The 12,122-nt window shown below is 40.9% G+C and overlaps 1 protein-coding gene across 1 annotated transcript in view; it reads right to left on the bottom strand.

Annotated features, from left to right (window-relative positions):
- Positions 1–7,956: 7,956 nt before the first annotated feature.
- The window catches only part of wdr27 (WD repeat domain 27), a 58,129-nt gene continuing 53,963 nt past the window's right edge, over positions 7,957–12,122 (bottom strand). The window contains exon 23 of the mRNA XM_071898040.2: positions 7,957–8,070. Coding sequence (XP_071754141.2) covers positions 7,957–8,070 — 114 coding nt within the window. The remainder of the gene's footprint in view (positions 8,071–12,122) is intronic.

Genomic DNA, 12,122 nt, shown 5'->3' with positions numbered 1-12,122 from the left:
GCAAGAAAACTGTGGAAAACATAAAAGTTGATCTGTATACACCATTAATCATGAAAACACAACACCACGGGACTTGCAGTTGTTTTTTTGGCCTGGAATGACATTCTGACTGTGAATACTGACACACGAAGCCATCCACTGTTCACTCCACACTCCACAGCAGCGGGCCTCATATCCTACCCGGTCACAGTGAACTGTGACCGGGTAGTTCACTGTGATGAAGGTCAAGTACCAGCATCACCAAAGTACAAAAAATCACAGTAAAGGACTACCTCACAGGTATTATGGTCTCTCAAGTATTAACAATTACTGTCAAACAAGTTTTTGACATAATAGCGTACATATGTAACAGTCAAAAAGAAGAAAAATCTGCAAGAAAATGGATCACCAGCTCCCAGGATACCACATGTTTGCCTTCAAAGCAACTAATTCCATTATATTTTTTCATATAAAAATGGCTCACATATCTTGGCTTCGACCACACGTTGCATAAAAGTGAGATAACCAATGTTTGACTTTTCCTCCTCTGAAGGTTTATATGTGACCTATGAGAGTGGGATTTGTTGACACATGATTTGTTGATGCGATATGATGGAATATTTCCTGGGTGATACTATGCTTGAGATCATAGCAATATTGGTTAACTGCATAAGGGCAACTTTGAAATTTTACTGTCTCACTGAGTACAAAATCAGAAGGATGTTGCTCAGAATATAGACCAGCCAAACCTTTTTATTGCAGTGTAGTTTCCCAGGTCTTCTTCGCCAGTATACTAAGCAGAGAGGAGAACAGAGAGAATCATGGATGCAATAAACCTGTTTACTTCTTCCATTCTCTGCAGCAGTACCAGAGGATGGCAGGCTGTGAGGACCCCACTAAATGCCTGCTGGAAGAGGTGGGTCATGTTTGATGAGGGGCAGAAGACTGCCAGCGTTACACAACATCGCTTGTCATACTGATGTAATCGTGGCCTCAGACAATTCAGTGGGCAAGGCTTGTTCCCAGATGTGTATTTGGACTGTTGGACTTGAACACAAGCAAAATGCCCATGGAACATAATCCTATATTGGAGGTCTGAAATGAAACCAGGCGCAGTTCTCTGCTTCCTAATATGCAAGATATAAAAATCAATCAATCAGAATACGCTGGGAAGTGACTCTCTAAGTTTACGTTGATGAGTACATACCAAAATTTAAGTTAATGGGTGGGGGGATTACATAAGAACAATCACCAGATCCCTTCCACTCTCTTTTCTCGCAACTGCAATTGCATTTTCATTTTTGAGATGCAATCATTTTGGTAATGACTTCCAGATTCCCATTTTCCTCCTTGTGCTGAAGGGTTCTGTAGAGTTAAGACAAAACAGTAAGATATATTGAGCAAATTCACAAGGGCTTAAGAATTGGAGAGGGTTGCGCTCATTTTAAGTAATGCTCAAATATACAAGTATGACTAAGGAATCTAGAGGGAACAACAATGCAGAAAGAGATAGATGTGTATGGACAACTTAACTACTTAAAGCAAGAACCATGAAGAGTGTTGAGAGAGAGAGGGAGAGAGAGACAGAGAGAGAGAGAGAGAGAGAGAGAGAGCGAGAAGTATTCAGTGTAGCTGAGAGGAGGAGGAGCTCTGGCCTTGGGTCCCTGGGCACAGAAGGTGCTGCAGCATAGCTGAAGCTCCACTGCCTATACAAGCCCATTCTGTAATGTTATGGCTTATGGATTTGATCTAAACAATATTATATTTACTACTGAGCAGTAAAATATCCACTGCGCGCCGATGCTCTATTCTCACCTTAAAAATTCTCAAACAGATCTTCCACAAATCTCAGGATTTCTCAAAGTAGATGTTATATTTTGTTTGAAAAATGCCTCAAGTTTGACTATTTTGTGTGGCCCATTCCTGCTCCAATCTTTAGATGTTTTTCTTTACTTTTGACCTCATTACCATTTCCAACAATGACACATCCATTTGATCCAGTTTCTCTCAAGTGGATGTATATGATGCGTGGGAAATATGTGAGCTGCCTGACCTCAGAACATCACACGATCCAGTTGTCTGCATCCAACTGAGTAAAAACATCCTTTAAGCTTTAAGATTTAGGAAGACTAACCGGCTTGTCAGGTAGATAGGTGGAGGGTATTTCCTCATAGAGATAAACCAGTTAGTCTACCAATTAGTACCAGTAATTTGACCTAACCAAAGTATTATCCTACACCAGAATGTTTAATTATCATTCAGTCAGCCCTCGATCATATTTACACCTCTTAACAGCACCCTGGGATAATATATTGGTATTGGCCCGGTTATGAACACAAGCATCTTCCCAGTGACTTGTCTGAGTTGCACATATGGTCAAGGAGAAAAGAGAATGTATTGGCCCTTTCACTTTGATACAAGAGCACATTCATTGAAAACACACTGAGGATAGGTGCACTTAGCAGGAATGATATGTTGAAGAATACCAAATGCTCCAGAAGGGAATTTCCTGCTCATTATTGAATCCAGGTTTTGGAGCTGGCATGCTGCTTCTGTCTGTACACTCAAAGTCTTATGTATGTTCGGGGCATTCAAGGTAAATTAGTTGATGGATGCAGGCGTAGTTAGGGGAAATACATGATTTGTCTGTGTCTCTAACTTGATGCTACAACGGCTTTGCCTTGACTTTAAAGTCAGTGCGTTCAGTGCTGAGCAAAATCACACATGGGGTATTTTCCTTACTGCAGAATTGGAGTTCATTTGAGGGTGCGAAAACCTGGCACAGTATAAAAGCGAGTAATGCCATGGCTTGAGTGTATTCCCTGAATTTAAATGAGTCAGGCAGGTGATAGCCATGGTCAGTTGGCAACCACACAACCTGAAAAGTAAGTTCCAGCACGGGATGACAGATGATATATTTGGGTCTTGTGTTACTCGCTTTGATGAGTTCTCGATCACTTGCCAGCGCACTGCGTCTGAGCAGCAATACCGGCTACATCATTCTCTTTAGAACTTTTGGTTTGTTCATTTTACAGCAAAGGTAGAACAAAAAGAAACTTCGGTAACAACGGTAATAACAAAAACCAACGGCAACAAGATCAACAAGCTACACGCACACACACGCATACCAATCACATCAATACCGAAGTGGAGCTCCACCACACAGATGCTGTTGATTCTCCAGCTTGGTTAAACATGATTAGAGAGGAAAACATAAAATTGCCTCTGTGAGGGAATAAACTCAGTCATAAAAACATTGGAATTTACTAATGGTTTGAGGTTGATGCTCGAATGCTGTCTTTGTGTCAGCGTAAGGTTGGAATTTAGGTTGATGGGATGAGTTAATGAACTGGCAAAACGTACAGAGACTTGATGGTTTACACGTAGATGCCAAACTATCATCGCAACTCACCCTTGCACCTTGACTTAATGGAGCTGCAGAAGTGTCTTACCTTATAAAGACCTGCCTGAAGAAATACACTTAGCAAACTGATTCTTCTTTTAAGACACAACTGAAAACTTGCAATTTACCCATAACTTGTTATTACTCTCATTATGCTGTAATAGAATTGCAAGTTTTGTTTGTTTGGACTCAAGTATGGTTTCTGATATTTTGCTGAGTAGGACTAAGTGAGCTTTGGGAATTAATGGAGCAAGCAGTCCAAGCTTTCCCTTTATTATCGTTGGTTTTCTGCTGTTGGTTTGCTGCTTCTATTTTCTGGCTATATGCAACTTTGTTAGAAAAAGTGCTATTCACACAGAATTGCTATTTGAAGTGACTTCAAATCCAAACTTGACAGGGTTCCTAGGTGGCCCCAGTTGCATCAAATGATCTGGCACCCAGTGTTACGCGCTCCTGTTTTCCCCATTTTTCCCACTAACACTGTGAGGGTCTTGTGTTGATTTATCTGAGTGTTAAGCACTCAAATGTTTATGCCTTGTACCCTGGATGACACCATCTGCTCCTAATATTTATTTCCGCCGTTGTCTGCACAGAGCAGCGAGCACAGAACAGCTCAGGACTGTCACTTCCACTGTCTGGCTGTCAGTGTGTGGCTCCTTCTGGATACTTTCACTAAGATTCACCTCTATTACACCGTTACTTACTATTACTAGAGTTAATGAAGAGTTACAGTCGACTGGGACAATCATCTTAGATTTTAAAAGGTTTTGATGTAGATCGACACGTCCCTGAGAGTAAACACATCATCATACGCACTGCACCTCTCAAGCCAAAAACAAGATTCTGTTAAACTGGTATAGCACATGTAAATGAGGAGAAATAAGGGCTGACTAACCCCTGTGTCCTTTCTTCAGCACGTGAAAACTTTAATGTAACAGGTACAGGTCAATTTTTACACACCTTCCATTCATTAAGAAATGTGAAATATGTGAATAGTAACAGAAACATGAGAATCTGGGTGCCCTGTGCACAGCCATGCTACTCATCCAGGGTGCAGCTAGAGCAGGAACAATACAACATTCAAGATCAAAGTAATCCAGCACACACCAGGATTGTCCAGCGCACACCAGGAAACCTGAAGAAGCCACAATGCGAAAGTAACAGAAACATGTTTAATATGGAATAGGATTAGGGCCACAGGTGAAAAATGTATTTGAGTTCTGAGATTAATCGCAGAATTCTGAGTCAAAATTCTGAGATTAAAATTCTTCAGAATTCGAACTTGGTCAGAATTCTTAATCTCAGGATTCTGACTATAAACTCAGAATTCTGACTTAAACTCAGAATTCTGACTTTATTCTCAGAATTCTGACTTTATTCTCAGAATTTTGACTTTAACCTCAGAATTTATTTATTCTCAGAGTTGAGAGATTAATCTCAGAACTCTAATAAATTTCTCACATGTGGCCCTAATCCTCTTCTGTATGTTTGGATAAGAGTTCCAGTAAATGTTTCTCTTGCAGATTCTTATGGAGACGATGTTTTCACATTCAGTGCAAGGTTTATTTCCCCAACACAAATGTAGGATGAGTGTTACACCATATTGAGGGCAACTGTTCATCTCTGTACGACCGCTTGTTTATTTTGGCGACATTGTTGGTTCTAAGCGCTCATTGCTGTGGTGTTTCTGCACTGCACTTTGCACAGATCGCCTGTCAATCAAACAGTGTGGCCGGTACTGTGACGTCTTTTTCCTTGGATTTTCTGTTGATGAAGTTTGAGTTTGTGTAACCGTAAAATGTGTCACTTCCTGTGTACTGGAGAATGCTTCCTGGGAAAGACCTAGCTGGCATTGTTTAGAAAAGCAGATGTAAAAGCTTTCATGACCCAGCTATAGGTTGAATCACTGTTGTGTTATATCAATCAGCAATAGAGAGTAGCAAAACAGACATTTATTTATATGAAAATGTCACGGATAATTACTTTAATGAATTATCCATCAAAGTTTGTCCAATGGCATATTTCTCTTACGCAATCCATAGAACACCATATCATATTTGAAAAAGCTTTGTGAGACTTGCTTTAGTCAAGGCAATATGACAGCAATGTTTGACATGTGAGCAAATACTCCCCTCCCTTCACTTTGTGTTCCACTGAGTTCATGAAAACAAAAGAGCAGAGATCCTCAGAGGTCTTCGGGGGATCATGAAAATGCACGTGCCACATGATGTATATCTTGGCTCACCGTGTACCTCGTGTTTGCTCATGTGGGGGAGCGAACCTTCATCATTCTGAGGCCCTCACTGAGCTTCCTCTGGGATGCCCTCAACAGAAAGCCTTGGATTACCTACAGAAGACGGGGATCCAGAGGAAAGGCCTGCACTCAGCGCTCGGGTCAGACCACAGTCGACTCGAGCGAAGACGGAGGTCCTGCGATCGACCTACAACTTCTCATGCAACGTCGCAGGCGCACATGGAGTATATTTATTATGGTGAGATGGAAGATTAATATCTAGATTGTCAGAGAAATTCATCCGCAGAAGAACACCAAGAACAATCTGACATCGAAATGACAGTTCTGCACTGTAACTTCTCCTGACATGACACACCGCTCTGTTCAGCGCTGTCAACTCCTTTGTCCTAGTACTCTACGAACTTGGAGGCAGACTAAATTCTCCTCTGTTCTTCCCTCTGTCAACTTGAATGACAAAGTATTGTAAAGGCCCAAGCTTTGTACCAGATTGCGTATGATGGGCGGGTGTGGCTGTCCTTGAAATAGTTTTATTTGCAAGTATAAACACGTCATTCTTCACTGGTGAGATCAATGTGGGAAGTTCCGCCAAATGACCTCACACAGACAAGGAATGCCTACGCACCAATAGATCACTCATAACAAGTTAAGTCTTTGAGTTTCTAAACATGTTTAGTTTTGCTCACTGTCCATAGCGTAGCGGATTAATTCACTCAAGGAAATCTACTCAATTCCTCAGTCCTACTGGTGTGAATCCACCCCCCAACCCTCATATACTTAGATTGCTTGAGCTACATCAAGGATTCCACCACATCAAAATGGAGAAAGAACATGGCTTCATAAATTTACTCCAAAGACAATTTATTATGTTTTGTTCCAGTAAAGTCTCTGCTCACAGGAACACTAAAGCTCACCGAGACAAGGCAGAGTCAACCTCGCCAGTACATACCTATCTTTGTGGCGCAAGAAATATTGCGCACGCACACAAACACGTGGCATATGACATAAGAATACGCACCGGCCCATACCTCCCACCACACGTTCAGCCCTTGATCCCCTCTTTAATGTATAAGATTAGTTCCTGTATTAGTTGGGAAGGCATGTCTGGCAACCTATATCATGCAAATTCACAGCTGTGTTTCATCTGACCTATATGTAGCTGATGGTGCACAGAGGAAAGCCTTCGCAGACAGTCTGCCTTGGTATCAATTAAACCACACGGTCCAAAAAGATCGGATAGATCAAATGCAGAATATTGGAGAGGGGACAAGGGAGAGATGAGCACTCGTCTGAAAATTCACTTTCCTCTGAGGGAGTTGAGACCTGGCGCCCTATCAGTGGATTTATTATTCTAGCGTCAGCATCAGATAATGCTTCCAAATACAATATCCGTTCCTAATGTACAGTATATGAATGACGCTTAAAGTTCCATTCTGGATTATACAGAGTGGCGATAGATAGATAGATAGATAGATAGATCACTGTTATCTTAAACAAGCAATTGTCATATTGTATTCAATACTTTCAATGCAACCAGACATAGACATAACAATAATAGACATAACAAATATTTTAAAAGGTACAAATTTGATGTAACCAGGATTTCAGAGAGTCAGTTTACAAAGTTCAAATTTACAGTGTCAGAGTTCTACTTTAATTGTACTGTTCTATTGTAATACAATTAAACTGACATTTTGTTGTCACTGGGAGGGAGAAAAACAATTGTGCAGCTCAGTAAATGTGGACGGGTGTGTCAGTATGAACAGTAGTAGCATCTGTGTATCTGGCAGCCACAGAGGTTGCGCCCAGTTGATGTCATAGGCCCTGTGTGTTGTGCTGCTACGGCCAACATGTGGTGGTCACAGTCGGAGTTATAGAATTACATCTGTTCCACGTACTAAGCAGTATGGTAACATGTTGAGAGTAGAATACAATGAAGAAAATGTGATTTTTATAGCTTACGTCCTCATGAAAAAAACTGAGAGATCAAAATAATTGAGGATGGTTATACTAAACAAAGGGTAAAATGGGCGGCTCCTTTAAATAATTTGAAGCACAAATGACAAGAAAACATTTTACTAGATTTGTAAAACAAAAACTATTAAGAGTTGTATTCATTTTTAATTTCATTTTCATTATATTGATTTCTATAAAGTTGCATTCATTTTGCACTGCTAGTGCTGATAACTGGAACTCAGTCTTGCACCCGTAATACAGCCCAAACCAAAAAACTCTTAAAATCTCCATTCACAGCAAAATCTTAGCCAGGGGGTTGGAGCTGGTTTAATGAAACCTGCATGGTCTCTGCTACAGCCTGCTGTAATTACACAGCCATGCTGGGGACGCTGTGCACAGCAGCGCTGGTGTCATGAGACAGACAGGCCCCACCACTGGGCTGAAACAGTCTCAGCTTCCCATCCAGGGTCCCAGTCAGCAGCTAGGAGAGACAGAAACAAAAAAAGATTACGTCATGTTCAGTTTTTACTATCAGAATGTGGATGATAATGTCCAGGAACTGTATCACCTGTTGCTCTCCTTTTCTGCACAACTTGATTCTAATAGGAAGACCAAGTTGCATAACAGCACACCTGCTGTTATCCCCCAAAGAAGCGAAATGAGTAGCATCACAGCGGTCGAGATCCATAACGTGTTTCCCGTAGAAATTCTTGATTTTCCATACCTGTCATTTATCACAAAATCTTGAAGACGCCTGGCCTGAACTTGGTTATATAACTTTGTTTAATCAGCAGTGTGGCTTGGGGGTTTTGCCGGTGCTAGTCATGGTGAGTCAACTGTTTACAGATTAATAAGGCAACCACCCAACAATAAAATAACATCAACCCACCTCCCACACACTCATTTATGCACGTTTACACTAATGAATGTGTGTGGATGCTGCACAGAGACACACACACACACACACACACGCACAATCACAATCACCTCTCCTCTATATTTCTTAGTGAGGAGGGAGCATTATCTCATCTCTTCCCATCAGCCAGTTAAGCAGATCAGGGTGAGGGAGCATTACCTCAACACTCTGGCAGCCAATCAGCAGCAATAGCAATGGGAAACCTTCCATTTGGGGTTCAGAGTGAGGCTCATGATACACATTCAATAACTGCAGCTGAAAGTATATGAAATGGATGGCTGTGGTGTAAGTCAGGACTATGTTATTACCCCAGATTAATGACAAGAGAAAGGGCTACATTTTCACTTCATTTTCAAGCATGCATGTCAGACCACCCCATACCACTGAAACACATCATTACAAGTCAAGATTATTTGCATAGCCCTTAATCACAGTTAGCCTCAAAGGGCTTCACAACGCCAACATTATGAAACAATAAATGAAAAAAATGACCAACCTCCCAACCTTAGACCCTAAATAAAGAAAAATGTAAGAAACCTTGGGAAGGATCTCACAGATCCTGGACAGTCAGGCGTACAACGGATGCTGAGAGGTAAACAAAAAAATAAATATTGATAACAAAATGGAATGGAACATAAACAAAATACACAGCATAAACAGAATAAGAATGCTTGGGTGACCATCCAGATCTGGCGCGAACTCGGTCACCATCGTCACTGATGGTGATTTTCGGTTATTAACTTCTACATTTCAAGTGGTTGTAAAGCCAGAATGTCTCCATCTTCTCAAAATATACAAACAGTAGGAATCTTGGCGAACAAGTGAATAATATATCAAGCAATGGTAAAAAAAACACGTCTTTACTACAATAATAGTCCAACATCTTTTTCCATGCACCAAAGCCAATTCATGCAACAAAACTCATCTAGTATCAGCAAACAAATGCCTGTGCTGGGAAAGGGAGTCGGAACTGCCGAGGTCGGAGGATGACTCAAACGCACACTGTCTAAACTGGGGTGGATTTAATCTTCCTTCGATGGTGATCCTGGTAGCAGCTCCTCTCCTAGTCACAGAGAGGATTTCCATGTGTGTGTGGAACGCAACAGGAGTTAACCAGACAGGCAGCCAGGAAAGCACAAACACATACACCCACAGAAGCATGTGTGAACACGTTTGTCTTCCCTTTTGTGCTTAAATGTAGGTAGAGGGGGATTGTTTTACATATAAAAACGTTTTAAAATCTCCCACGCACCAAAGTATTTGACAGCTCATTTTTACTAGGTCTGCTATCTTCTTCAGTGAGTCGTCTTTCACTATGACCCCCTGCTCACTGAACTTAATCAACTATAGCCAAGCTGTCTGGGTCGAGCCCCTGGGCTGCTGGAATAGCCCCTTAAAAACTTAAGAGGGTCAGGGAGCAGCTCCATTAGCAACCACAGCTCTCTTCATCTACTGCCATCCAAAGCTATTGATTCAATCATCCAGAGACATTATACTCAGCCTCTCGGCCACGTTAACATGCAATAGAGAGTTGGAGCTAAGCCGCAGATCTCTAACCTCATTTTGTAAGATTTTGAAGTTCTATACTTGCAGCAAACATATAATCTAATCCTTCACATTCCATCTCTTCAACCTTCAACCTTTGTCTGCAGAGGCTACAGCAACAGGTGAGCTGATGATGACTGGAGGTTTCTGAGTGACCTTTAGGGTCAGGGGTCAGCTTGCTGTGAGCTGATACACTGTAGACGTAGAGCATGGTGTCATGCTGGGCCGTCACAACTGAGTTATTTGGCTTTCCTCAAAATCCCACTTCTAAGAAACACGCTCTTCTGAGGTTTGATCACTGTTTCAGCATTTGATTTGTAATGTCAGACCATCATTTTGCAATCAACTAAATACTGATATATAGTTTGTCCAGGATATGTTTATTCATAAGCAAATTATACTCACTTTTGGCATGATTTGTTTGACATTTGTTTGTCTTCTCAAAGACTCATGTTTTCACTCAATGCTCTTTTCTTTTCTGATCTTATTTATGTTTGTTTTTGATGTTTGTAAATGAATGTCTCATTCAAAAATTTGCGAGGAACTCTGGAATCGTAAGTCAGAATTAGAATTTGCATGGTGTGTCACAGACGTTGCATAATCTAAGTTATTGTCAGTCTTGCTGGCTCAATACTATGGAAAAAGGACCACAAATCAATAGTTCAAAGCGGGAACAGAAACAATGATTAAGGTTGCAATGTGGGTTTGATTTTCAGCGCTGAACACTGTGTGAGATATTGGCATTCTGGATGATAGAAAATGTCCGACTGTGAAAACTGGTATGAACAAAAGTTGAGGCTTTGAAGATATGAGGAGCAATGTCTTGTCCTCCAAAAGGACATCATTCATCAGCTGCAGAGAGCAGACCCTTCACAATGCCAACATACCAGGATGTTCCATACTGTACAAGCCGAGAGGGGGAGGAAGATCCCCACGAGAGATGGGAAAAGAAGCAGAAGGGAACGAGTCCAAGGTCAAACCTCAACTCAGTGGCAAACCTCTGTCTGAATGAGACACCTGGGTCATCTAGGAGAAGGATTTACTAAGTAAATGAAGGGGCAATGAAACAGTAATGTGTTGTATGCTGCTAGCGGTGATTGATACATATGACCCCATGGGGATCTATTTAACCTCCTAATATCTTCATAATCTTCATAATTCATTCATAATGTGAATGTACGCAAGTGTAGGTAAACCTACATTCCACTAACGTCACAGAAAGATTTGTTTCCCTATTCTTTTAAGCTTTGTTCCCTCTTGTACGATGGAAATTGCAATGATTTCATAAGTAGCAGTTATGGAATTGACATTAATTTCCGTTGGTATACAACAAATGAATGGAACTGGATCTGTACTTGTCTGCAGTGTTTCCGACTCTTTTCCAAGGAAAGTACGCTAATTTGCATATCAATATATAACCTACAGTCCCCATTCTTAGCAGAGGGAGGGGGCTGCCCTGTGTATGAGAAGTGCAGTGATCAACAGACATCTTTGGTTTAGACAAACAAGTAGTGCAAATCGGCACCAGTCATATCAAATTGTCACCATACTGTAGGATTCAACACATTCATATTGTTCCCCATGGTAAGAAAAAGTTTTAAATTTGTTGCTAGTTGCTTTTGAGAAATAAAATCGCCGGAGATGGGTCTGAAAAGTGGCTGAATCTAGTGACAAACATTGCTTGTCTGTGTATATGTTCACCTATAATATAATATAATATATTATAATATAACAGGCTACTTCCATGCTACAAACAAATAGAGTGAGGCTGTCCTCTTCCTGTTTTGGTTGAAGCCTCCTTTGTGCTGCAAGTCAGTCCTGCACATTTCTGCCAAATCGTACTGGACCCAGGTGCAGGCCGAATAAACATAGAAAGCAACACACAGAATAAACCAATTTTCACCGCGATGGTCTCAGTTTTCTACAGCCATTATAATATGCTATCAAAATTAATTTGAGAATGAGGTATTGAGGTAAATATTCTACATGTAGGGGGTTTATTTTTTGCATTAAGTTTGAATCTTGGTTAACATCTTACTGCATTTATTATTATTGATGGCAATTTAAGCAAT

The sequence above is a fragment of the Centroberyx gerrardi genome, chromosome 15 (assembly GCF_048128805.1).
Source record: "Centroberyx gerrardi isolate f3 chromosome 15, fCenGer3.hap1.cur.20231027, whole genome shotgun sequence".
Classification (NCBI taxonomy): Eukaryota; Metazoa; Chordata; class Actinopteri; order Beryciformes; family Berycidae; genus Centroberyx; species Centroberyx gerrardi.
Note: the sequence above shows the minus strand (reverse complement) of the source record. Positions and strands in the feature narration are given on the sequence as shown.